The sequence below is a fragment of the Chrysemys picta genome, chromosome 14 (genome assembly GCF_011386835.1).
Source record: "Chrysemys picta bellii isolate R12L10 chromosome 14, ASM1138683v2, whole genome shotgun sequence".
Lineage (NCBI taxonomy): Eukaryota > Metazoa > Chordata > Testudines > Emydidae > Chrysemys > Chrysemys picta.
In genome coordinates, this window is record NC_088804.1 from 43,084,302 (window position 1) to 43,105,566 (window position 21,265).

General features: G+C 52.4%; 1 protein-coding gene and 1 long non-coding RNA gene across 2 annotated transcripts in view; one reads left to right on the top strand and one right to left on the bottom strand.

Annotated features, from left to right (window-relative positions):
• The window catches only part of WWP2 (WW domain containing E3 ubiquitin protein ligase 2), an 83,578-nt gene extending 72,831 nt beyond the window's left edge, over positions 1–10,747 (top strand). The window contains 8 exon segments of the mRNA XM_065567679.1: positions 1,833–1,992; positions 3,957–4,090; positions 4,384–4,524; positions 5,211–5,331; positions 5,831–5,935; positions 6,583–6,679; positions 8,547–8,619; positions 8,887–10,747. Coding sequence (XP_065423751.1) covers positions 1,833–1,992; positions 3,957–4,090; positions 4,384–4,524; positions 5,211–5,331; positions 5,831–5,935; positions 6,583–6,679; positions 8,547–8,619; positions 8,887–8,986 — 931 coding nt within the window. The 3' untranslated portion in view covers positions 8,987–10,747.
• Positions 10,287–20,383, bottom strand: LOC135975690 (uncharacterized). Its single transcript, XR_010592688.1, has 2 exons — positions 20,256–20,383; positions 10,287–10,795 (listed from the first exon to the last, which is right to left on the bottom strand). It is a non-coding gene; the product is annotated as an uncharacterized LOC135975690 (long non-coding RNA).
• Between the last annotated feature and the right edge of the window lie 882 nt (positions 20,384–21,265).

Sequence of the window (21,265 nt, forward strand, 5' to 3'; positions counted from 1 at the left end):
TGCCTGTGCCCCTCGGGCTGGGGAATGGGGGGGGGGCTCTGCCTGCGCCCCTGGGACTGCGGTGGGGGGGGCTCTGCCTGCGCCCCGGGGGGGGGGGGGAAGGGTGGCTCTGCCTGCGCCCCTGGGGCTGCGGTGGGGGAGAGAAGTGGGGTTCTGCCTGCGCCCCTGGGACTGGAGAATGGGGGAGGGGCTCTGCCTGCGCCCCTGGGGCTGTGGTGGGGGAGAGAAGGGGGGTTCTGCCTGTGCCCCTGGGGCTGGAGAATGGGGGGGGCTCTGCCTGCGCCCCTGGGACTGCGGTGGGGGGGGGCTCTGCCTGCGCCCCGGGGGGGGAAGGGTGGCTCTGCCTGCGCCCCTGGGACTGCAGTGGGGGGGCTCTGCCTGCGCCCCTGGGGCTCTGAGGAAAGCCTCATGGTGCAGCGTTCGGCCAGAGAAGGAGTCTGTGTTGCTGCTGCCCCCAGCCGGCCTCTGCCTGGGTGCTTGGCTTGGTGCTAACTCTTCTTCCTCCCTCCCTTCCCCCCCCCCCGGCTCCCTGGTGTCCTCGTGTCTGTCACACCCCAACTCCTCCTCCTCCACGGTGACCCTGCTCCCGTCTCTGGTCCGTGGGCTCCTGCTCTGTCTCTCTCTGTGTCCTGCCAGTGGTTTTACCCTATGGTAGGTTACGTCATGCTGTTCTACCACAGGGTAGAACCACGGACAGGATACCGGGCGCTCTCTGCGTTGGAGGACGACTCGTCTCCCTGAGCTGCTAGGGAGGACCAAGGCAAAGACCATGCGCCTCTCCTGTGCTTCTCCACGGAGCTAACGAGCCAGGAAGGGGCAGTGTTCCCTACACGGGTGCCATGGGAGACCAGGCTCATGAGGGGAGAGGGGGCGGAGACAGGAAGGGCACATACATGTGCGTGTGCTTTGGACGCGGGCAGGGGTATGTGGGTGTGCGTGTGTATGTGCTCGGGGGACAGGCAGGTGTGTGCACTGGGCTTGGGTGTGTGTGCGCAGGCGTGTGCACGTATGTGTGCATGTGCTCTGGGCGTGGCCAGGCGTGTGTGGGGGTGTGTGTGCAGGCGTGCGCACAGGGGTGTGTGTCTGTGCTCTGGGCGTGGGTAGGCCTGGGCAGGGGGGGTGTCTGTGCTCTGGGTGCGGGCAGGCCTGGGGGGGGGTCTGTGCTCTGGGCGCGGGGGGGGGGCGGGTGTCTGTGCTCTGGGCGCGGATATGGGTGCACTGGGGGTGAGCAGGCGTGTGGGGTTTGTGTGTGGGCGGGTGGTGAGTGGGTGAGTGAGTGGGGGACAGGCAGGCAGGTGTGTGTGGCTGGTGGGAGTGTGCAGACCTGGGCAGGGGGACGTGTATGTAGGACAGGCATTCCCTGGGGCCCCCGGCACCCCTGCCAGGCCAAGGGCCGATGCCAGTGAGTGCTGGACGCACCAGGGCCCACGTTCACTGGGATGTTTTCCAAGCCTTTGTCATGCTGCGGTCTCCTAAAATGCTTCCCAGGCTACACGTAGAAGTGCTGAAATGCAGCTGCCTCTGGGGTGGAGGCTGACCTGGGATAGTGGGGACCCCCCTCCCCCTGCTGTTTCAGAAAGAGCCCAGCAGAGCCGGGCTAGTGTGTATGGGGTGTGCTGCAGAAGAAGGCATGGGCGGGCTGAGCGAAGGCGTCTGGGCTGCTCCCTTTCCCCAGGTGAAGCTTTTGTATGCAGGGGCCAGTAGGCCCAGGCCCGCCTGCCAGCTGCCCCCCGGGGCCTGCTGCCTGGAGAGCAGGAGTGGAGCGGCTGAGCTCTGTCCTCTTGGGGGCGCCGAGCACCCCCGTCACTGCGCTCTGGTCTCTCGTCCCACAGGGAATGGTTCTTCCTCTTGTCCCACGAGGTGCTCAACCCCATGTACTGCCTGTTCGAATACGCCGGGAAGAACAACTACTGCCTGCAGATCAACCCCGCCTCCTCCATCAACCCCGACCACCTCACCTACTTCCGCTTCATCGGCCGCTTCATCGCCATGGTGAGCGCCCCGGCGCCGGGCGGAGAAAGGGGCCAGTCAGTGAGGAGAGCAGGCCTGGCCCCAAGCATGGCAAGCCATGTGGGGAGGAGGGGCTGGGATTGGCCACTTAAACCCGAAAATGTTCCAAGCCTTGGCCCCGGAGGGGGAGCTGCCTGCCCAGCTCCTTGGAGGGCCAGCAGCAAGCAGGCTGGCCCGGGTTGGGTGTGCAGGAGCAGCTGCGGCCCAGCCTCGACTTGGGGGGTGGGGAGGGCATAGATGGCACCAACGGTGGCTCCATCCCAGAGGCCAGGACTCGGAGGGGAGGAGCCATGTGCTTGGCCGGACTGTGGGCTCCACCAGATCTGCAGCCTCAGGAACAGCTTGGGGGTCAGGGTGCACTGTGAGTGGGGCGGGGGCATGGGGCTCGGGGGTCTGTGTCTGGGGTGGAGGGGAGCGGGATGTCTCTGTGGGGCTGTGTATTGTGGGGCGAGAGTAGGGCCTATGTATCAGAGGAGGCACATCGGGCTGGCTGGAGGGGGGAGGGTCTATTGGAGGAGGTTCGGGGGGGTGTTCAGGTAGCGGGGAGGTCTGTGTATCAGAGGAGGTGGCCGGAGGAGGTTCAGTGGGTGGCCGGGAGGGGTGGGGGGAGGTCTGTGTATTGGCTGGGGGGGGTCTGTGTATCGGAGGAGGCACATTGGGGTGGCCAGGGAGGGGGGCCTGTGTATCGGAGGCGGTTCTGGGGTGTGTGTGTGTGTGTGTGTGTGTGTCTCGGAGGAGGTTCTGGGGAGGGGCGTGTGTGCGTGTGTATCGGAGGAGGTTCTGGGGGGTGTGCGTGTGTCTCGGAGGAGGTTCTGGGGGGTGTGCGTGTGTCTCGGAGGAGGTTCTGGGCGGGGCGTGTGTGTGTCTCGGAGGAGGTTCTGAGGGGTGTGTGTGTGTGTATCGGAGGAGGTTCTGGGGGGTGTGTGTGTATCGGAGGAGGTTCTGGGGGGGGTGCCTGTGTCTCAGAGGAGGTTCGGGGGGGGGCATGTGTGTGTCTTGGAGGAGGTTCTGGGGGGGCGTGTGTGTGTATCGGAGGAGGTTCTGGGGGGGGTGCCTGTGTCTCGGGGGGAGCCTGTGTCTCGGAGGCGGTTCTGGGGGGGGTGTGTGTCTCGGAGGCGGTTCCCGGGGCCTCGCCCAGCTGGACTGCGGGATGTGCCCAGCTCCTTGGCTGCCACCCCAGTGTCCCAGTGGATCTGCAGCTTTGGGGGCTATTTTTAGCCCCAACAATGTGAGATTTTCCAGCTGCCCAAACGCCAGCAACTCCCCCTGTCTCTGGTGGCCTGGGCCCGGCCCCATCTCCCCACGGCCTGGGGCTCAGAGTCCCCTGGCTCTGGGATCAGCCCCTCCATGGGGCCATGCTCAGGAAGCTGGTATGTTCTTCCCAGGTCTCTCCCAGCCGCCCGGCCCTGCTCGGAGCAGAGCCGGATCCCCATAAACTCCCCGACTATTAATCACCGCTGGGCTGCTCCAGACAAGCGTCTGCATTGTTTTTGGCTGCCTTTGCCGTGAGGCTTCTGGAAGCCAGGATCCAGGGCGGCCACAGCAGGGCTGTTTAAACAAGTGCTCTTAATAGAGCTGCAAACGGAGAGGGAGACGCCATGGAATTGGGGGTGGGAGGGAAGTTGGGTGCTCTGCATTCCCGGCGCTGCAAGCAGGACTCCAGTGTCATCATGAGGGGCCATGTTCTCCTAGTCACGACCTCTGGGACCTGTCCCCTTTGCTGGCTGTGCTCCGTGGTCCCAGGAGGCTCAGGGTCCCGCTTGGCTCACTGGCTAGCCTCAGGGTCCCCCGGCACGCGGCTCCCCCAGCCACCGGGCGGGAGTGGAAGGGGAGCCGTGTCGGGTGCTTTAGTCGCTACGTTCCGCCGGCCCAGGTGCCGCTTTTGGCAGCGTCCGTGGCCATGCTGGGACCCAGAGCCCGTGACCGGGGTGTTCTCTCCCGCGCAGGCGCTGTATCATGGAAAATTCATTGACACTGGCTTCACGCTCCCCTTCTACAAACGCATGCTTAACAAGAGACCCACGCTGAAAGACCTGGAATCCATCGACCCTGAGTTCTACAACTCCATCGTCTGGATCAAGTCAGTGCCTCTCCCCTGTCAGCCCAGGGTCCCTGCTTCTCTAGGGGGGATGGGGCGAAGTCCCCATACAGTCCAGGGCTCGATGTGCTGAGGATCTTGCCTTGGGCCTGGTGTATCAAACCCACCAACGCCGGCACATGAGCCTGTGAAATCTCCAAGCAGCCGTACCAAGGCATGCAGCTTGGTCACATGACCCCAGGGTACCTTTAGGGAGTGCTGCGGCCCCCATCCTGCCAGATCTCGCCTTGCTGGGTGCAGCTAGGCTAATGTTCCTTTTGTTGCTTCTCCCCCAGGGAGAACAGCCTGGAGGAGTGTGGCCTGGAGCTGTACTTCATCCAGGACATGGAGATTCTGGGCAAGGTGACAACACATGAGCTGAAGGAAGGAGGGGAGAGTATCCGGGTGACGGAGGAGAATAAGGAAGAGTATATCATGTGAGTACCAGTGCCTGGGCTCTCCCCGCACCTTGGCATGGAGTATGGGGCTCGGGGGCATGGGGCTGCTCCCGGCGCTACTTGGCTTTGACGTGGGCAGCAGGCAGGAGGCGATGGGCTGTGGGCTGGGTGGCCCTACCGCAGTCGGGATCTGGCGCTGGGTGTGGGGCGGGGTTGCCAGCACTTTGAGAGGGGAGATAGAGCATTGGGGGAGGTTCTTATTTCCCTCTGCCCCAGGCCCTGCGGCTGCAGCCGCTCAGCTGCCTGCCCACCACAGCTCGGGGTGCTGCTGGTTCAGTGCTGAGTTGGGCCCAGGCAGCAGCAGAATCCCCCAAACCCGGTTCGAGTTGGTGCATCCCCGTGGCCAGGCCAGCCTTGTGGACAGGCATCGCCAGCGCACCCACGACAGCAGGTCTCTGTTCCCAAAGTGCCCTCTGCCGGCAGGCCTCAGAGAGCCACCGCTCTGGGCTTTGGGAGGCAGGAACACCACACAAGAAAGGATTGGGAGGAACCTTGAGAATTTGCCCGACTCCTCTCCCCTGCACTTGCCCTGCTGCTGTCCGGGAACATCAGAGATTCAGACGGCAGGGCTGGCGGGATCCTGCAGGGCTCTGGGGGTTGGTTGCGGGTACTATGTCTGAGAGCTTGGCTGGGGTGCGCCCCGGGTTGCACGTCTGCCCTTGCAGGCTGCTGACGGACTGGAGGTTCACGCGGGGCGTGGAGGAGCAGACCAAGGCCTTCCTGGATGGCTTCAATGAGGTGGCGCCGCTGGAGTGGCTGCGGTACTTCGATGAGAAGGAGCTAGAGGTGAGTCAGCGAACTGCTGGGTCTCCGCGCCCCTGGCTGGGCGAGTCCCAAGCATTGGTGCTCGCTGTCCCACAGCAGAGAGGTCCTAGCATCAGCTGGGGCAGGAGGGGCTGCCGGCTAATGGCCAAGAACCCCCCCCCCCCCCCCCCCCCAGTCTGGCTCAGGGCCTAGTGAAAATACAGTTTGTATTTAACTCTGCTCCTGAAATGCTGCCCTGGCAGGGGGGCATTATCCGGACACAAGCTCTCGTGCCGCCTGCTGGAAGTTGTCGAGCCTGTAGAGCAGGTGACCTACTGCCGGGCTGGCCCCTACCGAGCTGGAGACTTCCTGCTGAGCCCCTGACTTCTCCAGTGCCTGGGTCGCGGGCGGAAATGGAACCCCACTGCCTAGTCTGACCCTGGAGGAACTGGTGCATGTGCCACTCCAGCCGTTCTCCCGCTTAGAGTGCGGGTGGGGGAGAGTCTGTGGTTGGCTGCTGACTTGTCCCCTGGTTCCCTAGTTGATGCTCTGCGGCATGCAGGAGATGGACATGAGTGACTGGCAGAAGAACACCATCTACCGGCACTACACCAAGAACAGCAAGCAGATCCAGTGGTTCTGGCAGGTGAGCCTGAAAGGCACCTGGGAGCCGTCCCGAAGGGAGTGGGGTTGGGAGGCAGGATCGGCCGGGCTCCACTGCTCACCAGCCTCCAGGCAGAATGAGATGAAACCGAGCATGTCTTCAGCACGAGGGCTTTGGTCGTAGCTGGCAGCGGCTCCGGAGTTGCTCAGGGCAGCAGGCAGCACTTAGTGGTCAGCCTGTTTCCAACAATAGCTGCTGCTCTCGGGGGAGGCAGGATGGGAGACGGTGACAAAAGAGGCTGGAAATAAAGCAGCCCCAATTCAGGTGCCTCTTCTCCTCAGTGAGCAGAAGGGGAGCAAACTGGTCCTCAGCCAGGGCAGTGCGGGGTAAAGCCCGTGTCCGGGAGACTCCGGGTCGGGCGTGGAGTCATCTCTCCAGAGGATTCTCAGGCTGGGCGCTACTCCCATCCTGCACCCCTGTGGAGCATAGATTAGATCCTGCAGCCTCGGTGTCTGGGGGATGCTCTGTGTTTTGCGGTTTGGTTTCCTGTTGGAGCTGGACAGGAGCCACTGAGGCAGGAGTGAGAGATGCTGTCCCCCCGCCCCCCAATCCCAAGCACCATTGCTGAAGCCAGGAGCACACAGGTGATGGCAGAATCCCTCTCATTGTATCTACTCTGTTGATTGCAGGTGATTAAGGAGATGGACAATGAGAAGAGGATCCGGCTTTTACAGTTCGTTACAGGGACCTGCCGCTTACCAGTTGGAGGATTCGCAGAGCTCATTGGTATTTATTTCCCAGCTGCCCCAGGGTGCACAGGAAGGGGGTGAGGGGATAAAGGAGAGAGAGGCTCATGATAGTCCAGTGGTGTGGAAGGGCGGGGTGCAGAGGGGGGCAATGTTATGACTGTTATACTTGCCTTTTCGTGGTACAGCTCAGAGCATTTACAAAGGCAGGGAAGTAAGGTAGGGCACAGAGAAGGGACAGAATTCCCCCCAGCTCTCACATTTTTAACCAAATGTTGTACTCCCATTTTAAGCCAAATGCCTTACAGCTTTCGGATATCTGTCAACACAGTTATCTTTGTCAACCAAACCTGTAATCTCATCAAACAATGGGATCAGTTGTTTGACAAAACCGAATTTCCATAAAACCAGCTGTTTGGCATTAATTATGCTACCATCATTTAATTCTTTACTGATTGCATCTTGTATCAGCTTTTCCATTATTTTCATGGAATTGATGTAAACCTAGTCAGCATATAGTTACCCAGGTTATCCTGTTTTCCCTTATTAAATACTGTCCCATTAGCTTTTTTCCCAGTCCCCTGGAATTTCCCCAGTGTTCCAAAATTTGTTAAATATCAACATCAGTGGCTCAGAGAGTTCCTTGGCCAATTGTTTTTAAAACTCTTGAATTGAAGTTATCCGATCCTGCATGTTTTAAAATGTTTAACTTTAGCCGTTGCTATTTAACATCCTCCCTTGTTACTGTTGGAATAGAAAGTATTCCATTATTACTATAAGCTATGAATATTCCATGGAGCTGTGAATATTCCTTAAACCTACTGGGCATAGGTTTTTTTCACTGATACCATTAGCCTCCCTTATCAATCGTCTGCATTTCATCACTGTTCATTTATAGTCATTACTATCAACTTTCTTCTTTTTCCATTCATTATATATTATTTTTAGTTCTGTTTTTACTTTTCTTATTAATCAGGATATTTTTTAACTGAAGAAGCATTCCTTTGTAATTGTGAAATTGTGTTTTGTTGGGTATTTAGTTTAGTTTTCCTAGACAACTCCCAATTATCCTTCATGTTTTGTTTAAATAGTTTACATTTTTCTTCCTAATCATTTTTACTCATAATGATTTTCAACTTTCAGTCCAAAGTATATGTATTACTGGTCAGGACTATATACTGTTTGCTCATAACAAATGTGATCCGTCATGATCAGTTTCACCTAGACAACCACAATTTTTATTCAGTGATCAGTTCATCTTCAGATATCAAAATGAGGTCTTATATGGAATTACCCTGAGCTGGCTGCAATATTTCTTGTTAGAAAATTGTCTATAATTTTTAGAAACTCCAGGGACATTTCCAACATGACAGCAGACCTCCAGCATATGTCCCTCAGACTGAAATCCCCCATGATAAGTTTTTCTTCCTGCACATTATATGTAGCTGTTTAAAGAGCTGTTAGTCCTGCTTTCTAGTCTGGTTTGGTGATCTCTAACGGACTGCCACCAGTAGCCCAGCTTTGCCATCGCATGCCAGATGAATGGTCCAGCATCCTGTCAGTGGCCAGTACCAGCTGCTTCAGAGGAAGGTAGAAGAAACCCCTTAGTGGCCATTTATGCACTAACATACCTATTGGGGAAATTTCTTCCTGATCCCAAGCTGGTAAAGTTGGCTTCAGCCCTGGAGCACAAGAGTTGTATTACCTGATAAGGGAAATGTTTATCCTAGTTAGTGTTACTGTGGGTAATCTTATTACCCATATAAATCTCCACTGAGCTCTTTCCTCAATGAGATCTTGTAGCAGTGAGTTCCACCGGTTAGCTAGATGTTACGTGAAGTGTCCTTTCCAGCTTTCAGTGTTTCCTTTCCTGTAATGTAATGAGTTGTTCTGTTCGTGACTGACAGGCAGTAATGGTCCGCAGAAGTTCTGCATCGATAAAGTTGGCAAAGAGACGTGGCTGCCCCGGAGTCACACCTGGTGAGTCTCATTCCTCTTGGAGCAGATGGGGGTGAATCCAAGCAGTCTATGTGGGGCTACCCCTTGCTTGCTCTCAAACCAGCTCCACCATGGGCTTTGCAGGGGATGTGGCCACAACTTCCGTGTGCTGGGGCCAGCTTATGCATCTCAAAGTGCAGCCCCAGAGCGTGGCTGAGAGAGCAGGGAGATGCCCCTGCTTCAGGAGAGCATGGGGGCGGGGGAAGGGGGGAATTGCCACTGCATTGACAGCCTTTGTTTTCTCGCCAGCTTTAACCGCCTGGATCTTCCTCCCTACAAGAGCTATGAACAGCTGAAGGAGAAGCTGCTGTATGCCATTGAGGAGACAGAAGGCTTTGGCCAGGAGTAATGACGCTTGCTCCTTCCCCGGCACCCCTCGGCCGGCCCAGGGCAGAGCAGCGTCTGGAGTAGGCTGCACGCTGGGTGCTCTCGCTCTCAGGGCAGGCAGAGAGCAGTTTGTCTGTCTCCCTCCCGCCCTCCCTGGGAGTTTGTCTGTCACTCTTGTTCCTGGGTTAGGCTGGTGCCAATGCAGCCCAATGGCAGACGGGCTGCCCCCCCCCACCTCCAAAGCGAGCCCAAGGTGTTAGGGGGGAGACGGACACAAGAGCCCACCCATATGCCACTACTGAGGGGGAACGAAGCGGATGGCTGGGAGGGGGCTGGATCACTGGCCCCTTGCCACGTGGTGCCCTCCTGGGGGCCGGACCCTGTACAAGTTCCAGTCACCATCCAACTGCAGCCCAGTGTCTGAGCTCCAGACCTTGGGGTCTTTGGGCCTGCAGCAGGGACCCCGAGAGACGGCAGTGTCCCCCCAAGGCTGGGCAGTAGTGAAGACACCTCCCCCTCCCCGAGCCACTTTGCACCAAAGAAATGTGTGCAATCGTTACCTCTGCCACCTGGAAAACGGGCATTGAATGAATGGAAAGCAGAGAATTCCAAACAAACCCAGTGATTTCCTGCGGTGTCTTTCCTTTGTTAGTGCACAGAGCTAACGTCCCTTTGGATTGGGGCTGCTCGGAACGGCCCGAGACAGCAAGGCCGGGTGGGCACTTCTGTCTGGGGAAGCTCCTGCCAGGGCCTAGCGCTGGACAGAGCTTTTTAGCATTCAAACGAGCAGGGAACTGCTTTTTAAGGGTCGTTTTTCACGTCTATTTTTCCTGGCGTATCGATTAAAGTAACTAAAGCTCCTACTCAGGTGGTGCTGGGTAGTGACGTCCATGAGCCCAGTCCTGCCCCCAACAGAGGCAATGGCAAAACTCCCACTGACCTTCAGCCGGCTCCTTTCCAGCCAGTGGGCGGGGGGCGCCCCTACCTGTCAGTTGTGTCTGCACAGGATGGATGTGGTTGGGAACTCTGCCCCGAAGGAGTGACCAGTGGGGAGGGCCGCCCCGAGGCAGGCAGACGGGGGCATAGGCCTGTGCTTTGATTTGCAAGTGTGTGTGGCCCCCGTGCTCTTTATTTAACTATTTCAATGGAATGTATTGCTAGGTGGTGGTGATGCTCTTTAATAGGATTCTAGAGGCTCCGCTCGTGTTTTGTACAGACAACACGCTGTTCTCTCGCGCTCCGGTCCTGCAGCGACTGCAGCTGAGGGCTGCGAAACGGGCTCTTTCGCCGCTGAAACGAGCAGAGAGCTTTTCAAAGCAGTGACCCCTCCCGACTTGCCCTGAGCCCGGCAGCTGAGTGCCCATGTGCGAAGAGCTCGTGTGGCCTTTGCTCCGTCTGTGGGTTCAAGTGGAAACTCTTGGCCTGATTCTTCTGTCCCAGACCGCGGTGGAGAGCAGAAGCCCTTGGAGTTACGCTGCTGTAAGTGAGGGCAGAATCCAGCTCTCTGCTGTTTCCTTATTCTACAGCCTCTGCCGGCCTAGGCTGCTGCCTCGGAGAGTTCGCCCTTCCCAGGTCTGAGGACAGCAGTGGCCCAAGTGTTGGTGTGTGCGTGGGGGGTGGGCCCCGCATGCGTGTGAGAGCATCTGTGTACATAGCTGTATATAATGAAGTCTATGGATACAACAAATTGCAATAGCTTTGGAGCGGTAACCTTGATAGTTTTGTACTGCACCATCCTGCCTCAGTGATGCCAATTTCTTGTGCAATAAACGATCAGCAGCTGCTTGGGGGTTTGCGTGTGACTCTGTGAAGGTGGCAGATCAATACAGTCCTGTGAAGAGAGAAGTTCTGTCCAGGGCTTAAATTCTCACAGAGGATTTCCCAGAGCACCCCCCACCCCCAAGATGCTATTAAAAACTCCAGGGGGGTTGGAAATATTTGCCAGAGCTCTGCTCTGCACAGCTCCAACTGAATTTAACCCTGGTTCTGTCCCCGTCGCTCTGAGCAGCCGGGGCCTGGGGGGGAATGCTCCCAGGGAGCAGAGCACAGCCCCCTCGGGCATGCAGGATGCAGTGTAAAGTCATGGAAGTAGGAAGGGAACATCTAAAAAATGCAGCACACGTTGGTGGCCCCAGCATTGGGAATTCAGGCACCAGCAGCAGCTTCTGTCCTCATCACCGTGGGACCTGAGTGCCTTCAGGGACAGCTGGACTCTTCCGGTGCCATTCTGCGTAGTGCCTCCATTGCACCTGCACCCACCCCAACTAGTGCTAGGCGGGGGCTTTGTGGAGAAGCGGAGGCTGCTCTGTCGCACTGGATGGAGCAGCCTGGACTGTTACTAGCACCTAGTACTGTGGGACCTCTAGGGGCTGCTATAAATCCTCCACCCCCTGATCCTCGGCTGGCCATGCTCCACTGTGCCCTCCCTGCGCGGAGCCAGTAGGGGCTAGCCTGCAAAGGGAGGCTTTGGGAGCTGGACTGCTTGGGTGGAACAGAACGCGGCGCTTGCCTTGCATGTGCAGTTGCTCTGTTCTGGAGGGGCCGTGGTGAAGGGCAGAGCGGGGCTGTCTGGAATGAAGGGAGCACCCCCAGCAAAGATGGGCGGGTTAGGGAGGCTGCTCTGCCAGGCTTGCTCAGAGAGGGGAGGTGGTTCTGGCATCACCTGTGTGTCGGGGTGAGGAGGCTCCCATCACAGGGGCTAGAAGGAAAGTTAGACCACACGCTGCCGCAGCCGCAGGTGAACAGTGCCCCAATGTCTCCTCCCCCCCCCCCAAGTCCACTAGCTCCTGCTGCTCCCTGGGAGCAAGAGCTGGCACTGATGGGCTGTGTGCTGGAGGGAGGGGTGAGGTCCAGCCTCTGGGACACTTGATGGAGTCCAGGAATGGTTGGCAGTTCTGAGCTGGTATTTGGATGGTGGTTGCAGCAGGGTGGGGTGGCTTGTTAGGAGGGAGGATTTTGCAGCTAAGGGAAGGGTGGGAGCGTTGGGGCCATTTCCCTGCGGAGGATCCTTGTCTTCAGCATCTGAGGGCCAGGCCCTTTCTGGGGCTAAAGGGCAGCGCGGTAAATGGACGGAATGGAGAGGAGGGGCCAGCGGCTTTGACACGTTCAGCTTGGAATACAGCCAAGAGCCAAGTTTGCTTAAGGGGACAGAGCTGCAGTGTTCACGGGAGAGAAAAGCTTCCAGGTGCCCCAGCAGCAACCAGCCCAATGTCAGCCACTGAGACACCCCCCCTCCCCTCCCTATGCTTCCCTTGCTCCATCCTGGACTGTGCCCAGAGGGCTTGGAGCAGGATCTAGATTTTAGTTGCTACCCACATGCCCATTTTTGGTGAGTAAGTGTCCGTATGGGCCATGTGTGCAGCGAATGAACCTGCACTGCAGCCCTCCTCCCCCGCTGGAGGTGAGGCTGATGGCTCCTGAAAGACTGTAATTGATGGGAAGGTGGTACACAGCCTTCTTTATATTCCAGAGAGATGAGATGGTTTGTTTGCAACTCTACCACCCAGGGGCCTGTGGCACAGCCACCAAATGCCCGCCCAGTGACTGCAGTCTGGGGCAGGAGACTTCCAAGGCAGCTGGAAAAATACAGACAGTGTAACACAGCCGGGCCTTTGCAGAGCACGACCAGGGACAAGTTCCAATTTCAGACATTCATAGAGTCCAAGGCCAGACTGACCTTCTCTATCAACAGGCCAGAGACCTGCCCCCAAATAACACATAGAGCAAAGGTTTTAGAAAAAGAGCCCACCTTGACTTACAAATTGCCTGGGATAGAGCATCCACCACAACCCTTGGTAAATTTTGCTAATGGTAATTACTCGCCTTGTTAAAAATGTACCCCTTATTTCTAGTCTAGCTTCAACTTCCAGCCACTGGATCGTGCTATACCTTTTGCCACTAGATTGAAGAGCCCATTATTAAATATTTGTTCCCCGTGTAGTTACTTGTGGATTGTAATCAAATCACCCCTTAAGCTTCTCTTTGTTAAGCTAAATAGACTGAGCTCTTTGAGTCTGTCACTACAAGGCATGTGTTCTAATCCTTTAATCATTCTTGTGGATCTTCTCTGAACCCTCTCCAACTTATCAACATCCTTCTTGAATTGTGGGCACCAGAACTGGATACAGGATTCCAGCTGTGGTTACACCAGTGCCAAATACAGAGGTAAAATATCCTCTCGACTTCTCCTTGAGATTCCTGTTTATGCATCCCAGGATCGCATTAGTCCTTTTGGCCACACTGGCAGCTCACGTTCAGTTAATTATCCACCACAAATCCCAAATCATTTTCAGAGTCACGGCTTCCCAGGCTAGAGTCTCCCATCCTGTAAATGTGGCCTGCATTCTTTGTTCCCAGATGTTTACATTTAGCCATATTAAAACATATTGTTTGCTTGCACCCAGTTTATGCTGACTCAGTGACTGGTGGTCTCATCATTTACTGTGATTCCAGTTCTTGTGTTATCTGCAGACTTTATCAGTGATTATTTTCTGTTCTCTTCCAGGTCATTGTTAAGAATATTAAATAACGCAGGGCCAAGAACCAATCCCTGCAGGACCCCACTGGGGAAACACCCACTCAATTCATAGATTCATAGATTCTAGGACTGGAAGGGACCTCGAGAGGTCATTGAGTCCAGTCCCCTGCCTGCATGGCAGGACCAAATACTGTCTAGACCATCCCTGATAGACATTTATCTAACCTACTCTTAAATATCTCCGGAGATGGAGATTCCACAACCTCCCTAGGCAATTTATTCCAGTGTTTAACCACCCTGACAGTTAGGAACTTTTTCCTAATGTCCAACCTAGACCTCCCTTGCTGCAGTTTAAACCCATTGCTTCTTGTTCTATCCTTAGAGACTAAGGTGAACAAGTTTTCTCCCTCCTCCTTATGACACCCTTTTAGATACCTGAAAACTGCTATCATGTCCCCTCTGTCTTCTCTTTTCCAAACTAAACAAACCCAATTCTTTCAGCCTTCCTTCATAGGTCATGTTCTCCAGACCTTTAATCATTCTTGTTGCTCTTCTCTGGACCCTTTCCAATTTCTCCACATCTTCCTTGAAATGTGGTGCCCAGAACTGGACACACTACTCCAGCTGAGGCCTAACCAGCGCAGAGTAGAGCGGAAGAATGACTTCTCGTGTCTTGCTCACAACACACCTGTTAATACATCCCAGAATCATGTTTGCTTTTTTTGCAACTGCATCACACTGTTGACTCATATTTAGCTTGTGGTCCACTATAACCCCTAGATCCCTTCTGCCGTACTCTTTCCTAGACAGTCTCTTCCCATTCTGTATGTGTGAAACTGATTTTTTTCTTCCTAAGTGGAGCACTTTGCATTTGTCTTTGTTAAACTTTATCCTGTTTAATTCAGACCATTTCTCCAATGACAAGTTCCTGTTTACAGTTACATTTTGAGACCTATCAGTTAGCCAGTTTTTATGCCATTGAATGTGTGCCATGGTAATTTTATATTGTTCTAGTTTTTTAATCAAAATGTTTTGTGGTACCCAAACGCCTTGGCTTAAGTCTAAGTATATTATGTCCGTATTAGTAGCTTTAGCAATCAAATTTGTAATCTTGTCAGAAAATATAAAGTTAGTTTGACAGGATCCATTTTCCATAAAGCCATGGCTTTGCATTAATGACATTACCATTCTTTACTTCTTTATTAATCGAGCCTGGTTGATCGCAGGATGACTATGAGTCGGCAGTGTGACTTGGCCGTGAAAAAAGCTAAAGCGGTCTTGGGATGCATTAGGCGAAGTATTTCTAGTAGGGATAAGGAGGTGCTGGTTCCGTTATACAAGGCACTGGTGAGACCTCATTTGGAGTACTGTGTGCAGTTCTGGTCTCCCATGTTTAAAAAGGATGAAATCAAACTGGAACGGGTACAAAGAAGGGCCACTAGGATGATCCGAGGAATGGAAAATCTGTCAGATGAAAGGAGACTCGAGGAGCTCGGTTTGTTTACCTTAACCAAAAGAAGGCTGAGGGGGGATATGATTGCTGTCTTTAAATATATCAGAGGGATAAATGCCAGGGAGAGAGAGGAATTATTTCAGCTCAGTACTAATGTGGACACGAGAACAAATGGATATAAACTGACCATCGGGAAGTTTAGGCTTGAAATTAGACAAAGGTTTCTAACCATCAGAGGGGTGAAGTTTTGGAACAGCCTTCCAAGGGAAACAGTGGGGGCGAAAGACCTCTCTGGCTTTAAGATTAAGCTTGACAAGTTTATGGAGGGGATGGTTTGATGGGATAAAGTGATTTTAGTCAATAGGTCAATAACGTGCCATCGCTGGTAATTAGTAACTATGGTCAATGATGGGATATTAAAAGTTACTACAGAGAATTTTTTCCAGAGGGTCTGGCTAGAGAATCTAGCCCGCATGCTCGGGTTTCAGCTGATCGCCATATTTGGGGTCGGGAAGGAATTTTCCTCCAGGGTAGATTGGCAGAGGCCCTGGAGGTTTTTCGCCTTCCTCCGCAGCATGGGGCAGGGGTCGCTTTCTGGAGGATTCTCTGCAATTTGAAGTCTTTAAATCATGATTTGGGGACTTCAACAGCTGAGTCAAGGGAGAGAATTATTCCAGGAGTGGGTGGGTCAGCTTTTGTGGCCCGCATCATGCGGGAGGTCAGACTAGATGATCATAATGGTCCCTTCTGACCTTACAGTCTATGAGTCTATGAGTCTATGAGTCCTGTATCAGCTGCTCCATTATTTTGCCTGGGATCGATGTCAGGCTAACAGGCTTGTAATTACCTAAGTCATCCTGGTTACCCTTTTTAAAAACTGGTACAACAGCAGTTTTCTTCCAGTCTTCTGGAACCTCCCTGGGGTCCAAGACTTATCGAAAACCAACACTGACAGTCCAGTGAGCTCATTGACCAGCTCTTTTAAAACTCTTGGATGCAAGTTATCTGGACCTGCTGATTTTAAAATGTCTGGCTTCAGTAGCTTGTTTAACATCTGCCAGAGAGACTAGCGGAATGGAACAATTGTTATCAACATATGATGAGACCACATCATCTGTTTTTCCCCCCAAATACAGCTGAACTCCTCTACCTTTACTACATTATTATTGATAATGCGATCATTTCCATCTAGTAATGGACCAATGCCATTGTCTGGATTCTTTTTGTTCCTAACATATTTCAAAAACTCCTTCTTGTTCTTAACTCTGCTGGCCACTGATTTCTCCTTGTGTCCCTTGGCTTCCCTTATTAATTTTTGACAATTCCTGACATCTGATTTATATTCATTACTATCAACTTCTCCTTTTTTCCATCTGGTAGATATTTTTAATTTTTTTTTTCTGCAGCCTTCACTTCCCCTCTCAACCAGGTACCTTTTTTTAACCAGCACGGCCTTCCTCAATTGTAGCTTTTTTGGGCATCTAGTAAGGTGTGTTCTTAAATGATTCCCAATTATTATTAACATTTTTCTGATTAAATTCTTCCTTCCAGCTGATTGGGCTCTTAATTGTTTTCAACTTTGTGAAATTGGCCCTATTAAAGCACCAAGTGTATACCAGTATATTACTGATCTAGACTGTATTCTCCTTGCCCATTATAAATGTGACCAAATCATAATCATTTGTACCTAAGCTACCATTTAGTTCCACGATCAGTTCTTCTTTATCTGTTAGTACAAGTTTAATAAAAAATTCCCCTGTATTGGCTGAAACTCTTGGAGTTCGGAAATTTTCATCTATAATGTTTAGACATTCCAAGGCTGGTTTAGTACTGGCAGCATGAAACCTGAAGCATCTGTCCTTCAAACTGAATTCCCCCCGCTCATGAAGGGTTTTTTGGTACACGTAGATAGGTGTGTAAGGGAGGCGGTTACCCTGTTCCCTCGGGTGACGTGGTGGTCTGCAGCAGACATCAACTAATACCCCAGCTTGTGCTTTATCTGCTAGGACATTAAGCCATAACTATTGAAGATCATTTTCTTCAGAGCGGTCAGTGACTTGGAAACAGTGAATGCCGTTTTGGACAGAGTGCCCCTCCCCCACCCCCTCTGTCCCTTCCCAAACAGGTTCTCGCCATTGAGTTTAAAATCCCACCAGAGTCTCACCCGGGGGAATCATCCCACAAAGGCCCAGTCATAGCAACTGGAGTGAACTGATGCCCATCAATGTCCCCTCCCTCTGGCCTGTTTCCCAGGCCTCTAGCCTTGGGCTATGGGCAATTCAAGAATTTCTTCTCTCCATGCCCCTTGGTTCCTTGATTCATTTTGTACTTCATATCTTCCCACTTTTTACCCTCCCCTTTTGCTATTAGTTTAACCCCTTCCTGACTCCTCATGGTACACACATGCAGGAAACCCTTTACAGCCAGAGTAAGGAGTGTGGGTGTAGGCGGGGAGGAGAATGAATCCAATTGCCTGCTCTGGAAGATCAGAACCTCACCAAAACCTCAGACCCAAAGGGACAAGAATGTTGCCTTCAAATGGCTCGGACCAGAGAGGTTCGATTATTAGGGGTGGTTTGGAGATGGTACTAGCTCGTGGCCACAACCAGGTCCAGCTACACTGTGCTGGGGGCAGCACACAAACAAGGAAATGCGCTTTAGTATTTCATGTTTCAGAGTAGCAGCCGTGTTAGTCTGTATCCGCAAAAAGAAGAACAGGAGGACTTGTGGCACCTTAGAGACTAACAAATTTATTAGAGCATAAGCTTTCGTGGACTACAGCCCACTTCTTCGGATGCATATAGAATGGAACATATATTGAGGAGATATATATACACACACAGACAGAGAGCATAAACAGGTGGGAGTTGTCTTACCACCTCTGAGAGGCCAATTAATTAAGAGAAAACAAACTTTTGAAGTGATAATCAAGCTAGCTCAGTACAGACAGTTAGATAACAAGTGTGAGAATACTTACAAGGCGAGATAGATTCAATGTTTGTAATGGCTCAGCCATTCCCAGTCTTTATTCAAACCGGAGTTGATTGTGTCTAGTTTGCATATCAATTCTAGCTCAGCAGTTTCTCGTTGGAGTCTGTTTTTGAAGTTTTTCTGTTGTAATATAGCCACCCGCAGGTCTGTCACTGAATGACCAGACAGGTTAAAGTGTTCTCCCACTGGTTTTTGAGTATTTTGATTCCTGATGTCAGATTTGTGTCCATTAATTCTTTTGCGTAGAGACTGTCCGGTTTGGCCAATGTACATGGCAGAGGGGCATTGCTGGCACATGATGGCATATATCACATTGGTAGATGTGCAGGTGAACGAGCCCCTGATGGTATGGCTGATGTGATTAGGTCCTATGATGATGTCACTGGAATAGATATGTGGACAGAGTTGGCATCGGGGTTTGTTACAAGGATAGGTTCCTGGGTTAGTGGTTTTGTTCAGTGATGTGTGGTTGCTGGTGAGTATTTGCTTTAGGTTCGGGGGTTGTCTGTAAGCGAGGACAGGTCTGTCTCCCAAGATCTGTGAGAGTAAAGGATCATCTTTCAGGATAGGTTGTAGATCTCTGATGATGCGCTGGAGAGGTTTTAGTTGGGGGCTGAAGGTGACAGCTAGTGGTGTTCTGTTATTTTCTTTGTTGGGCCTGTCTTGTAGGAGGTGACTTCTGGGTACTCGTCTGGCTCTGTCAATCTGTTTTTTCACTTCAGCAGGTGGGTATTGTAGTTTTAAGAATGCTTGATAGAGATCTTGTAGGTGCTTGTCTCTATCCGAGGGATTGGAGCAAATGCGGTTATATCTTAGGGCTTGGCTGTAGACAATGGATCGTGTGGTGTGTCCTGGATGGAAGCTGGAGGCATGTAGGTAAGTGTAGCGGTCAGTAGGTTTCCGATATAGGGTGGTATTTATGTGACCATCGCTTATTAGCACAGTAGTGTCCAGGAAATGGACCGCTTGTGTGGATTGATCTAGGCTGAGGTTGATGGTGGGATGGAAATTATTGAAATCATGGTGAAATTCCTCAAGGGCTTCTTTTCCATGGGTCCAGATGATGAAGATGTCATCAATGTAGCGCAAGTAGACACACCACACGATCCATTGTCTACAGCCAAGCCCTAAGATATAACCGCATTTGCTCCAATCCCTCGGATAGAGACAAGCACCTACAAGATCTCTATCAAGCATTCTTAAAACTACAATACCCACCTGCTGAAGTGAAAAAACAGATTGACAGAGCCAGACGAGTACCCAGAAGTCACCTCCTACAAGACAGGCCCAACAAAGAAAATAACAGAACACCACTAGCTGTCACCTTCAGCCCCCAACTAAAACCTCTCCAGCGCATCATCAGAGATCTACAACCTATCCTGAAAGATGATCCTTTACTCTCACAGATCTTGGGAGACAGACCTGTCCTCGCTTACAGACAACCCCCGAACCTAAAGCAAATACTCACCAGCAACCACACATCACTGAACAAAACCACTAACCCAGGAACCTATCCTTGTAACAAACCCCGATGCCAACTCTGTCCACATATCTATTCCAGTGACATCATCATAGGACCTAATCACATCAGCCATACCATCAGGGGCTCGTTCACCTGCACATCTACCAATGTGATATATGCCATCATGTGCCAGCAATGCCCCTCTGCCATGTACATTGGCCAAACCGGACAGTCTCTACGCAAAAGAATTAATGGACACAAATCTGACATCAGGAATCAAAATACTCAAAAACCAGTGGGAGAACACTTTAACCTGTCTGGTCATTCAGTGACAGACCTGCGGGTGGCTATATTACAACAGAAAAACTTCAAAAACAGACTCCAACGAGAAACTGCTGAGCTAGAATTGATATGCAAACTAGACACAATCAACTCCGGTTTGAATAAAGACTGGGAATGGCTGAGCCATTACAAACATTGAATCTATCTCGCCTTGTAAGTATTCTCACACTTGTTATCTAACTGTCTGTACTGAGCTAGCTTGATTATCACTTCAAAAGTTTGTTTTCTCTTAATTAATTGGCCTCTCAGAGGTGGTAAGACAACTCCCACCTGTTTATGCTCTCTGTCTGTGTGTGTATATATATCTCCTCAATATATGTTCCATTCTATATGCATCCGAAGAAGTGGGCTGTAGTCCACGAAAGCTTATGCTCTAATAAATTTGTTAGTCTCTAAGGTGCCACAAGTCCTCCTGTTCTTTTTTTAGTATTTCATAGCACCCAGAGGTAAGTAAGGTGCTTCACAGAAAATACATGCAAAGAAGGTCTCTGCCCAGAGGAGCTCACCATCGGTGTGCTGGGTTTGATGAACAGGGAGGGTGTGAAGGGCACTGGCTGCACACTTACCCAGAAGACTCATTTGCTGCTCTTGCGGTTTCAGGCTCATTGAGGTAGGTGGTGCTACAGAAACGAGCCTGCTGGGAATGGTTTGAACATGGTGAAGACAGAAGCATGGCAGACAGTCTGAAAGGCCTGTCTAAGTACAGAGATGAGAGAAGGAGATTGAGGTGGATGGGGGGAGGGAACGGACAAATAACAGGAAAGCCCATCTTTAAATCAATGCTGGTACCGTAGCACAGTGTAGTCATAATCCCTTTCTCTGGGGCTGCCTGCTCCCAACTAACTCTTCCCCCTGCGGGGGTCTGGGCTCTTATAGGAACTTTTTTCCCAGCATGCCTGGGGCTGACTCTTTAAATTTGGCACAGCCAGTGAGCTCTAGCCCTTAAACAGCAATTTGGGTCATTACAGCTGCACCTCCCTCCTGACTGGTGAGTGTCCTGAACTCCTTTGTTTTCTTCTGGTTCCTGTGGTGATACATGTCCAGAGGAAAGCCTAACTCTGCTGTGTGGGCAAAGTCTGTATTGATTTGAGTGTGTGAAATTCAGGCTGGGAGCAGTTGAGGGAAAGGGGGGTTCAGAGGCAGGTGGGGGACGGACAGAGGGAAAGCCAGCCAGGAATGGTCTGGGGAAAGGCTGGGAGCTGGGGAAAGCAGCAGGGATGGTGTGGGGGAGAGAGAGTGAGCCAGCCAGCAGCAGCTCAGGACTCCATTCCCATGGCAGTGGCTTCTGATGCTACCTTTCTAGGGGGCCTGCCATCGCTGGTATCACAGCCTGCATAAATGGCTGCTTATGTGCAGCACTTGGGCTCCTAGTAAGCGGCTGTGGCAGCCCGCTGGTGGGCACAGTTTAGCTATGCCTGTTATGGTGAAAGCCTGTGCCCGCTGGCTCTGTTGCAGGGCTGGGGCCCAGATCTTTCACAGCAAGGAACCCACGAAGGAGACATGAGCTTCAATATCAACCCCCTGGAAAGGGGGAAGCAGCAGGGATGTCTCACTATTATTTCACATCACTCCTGGG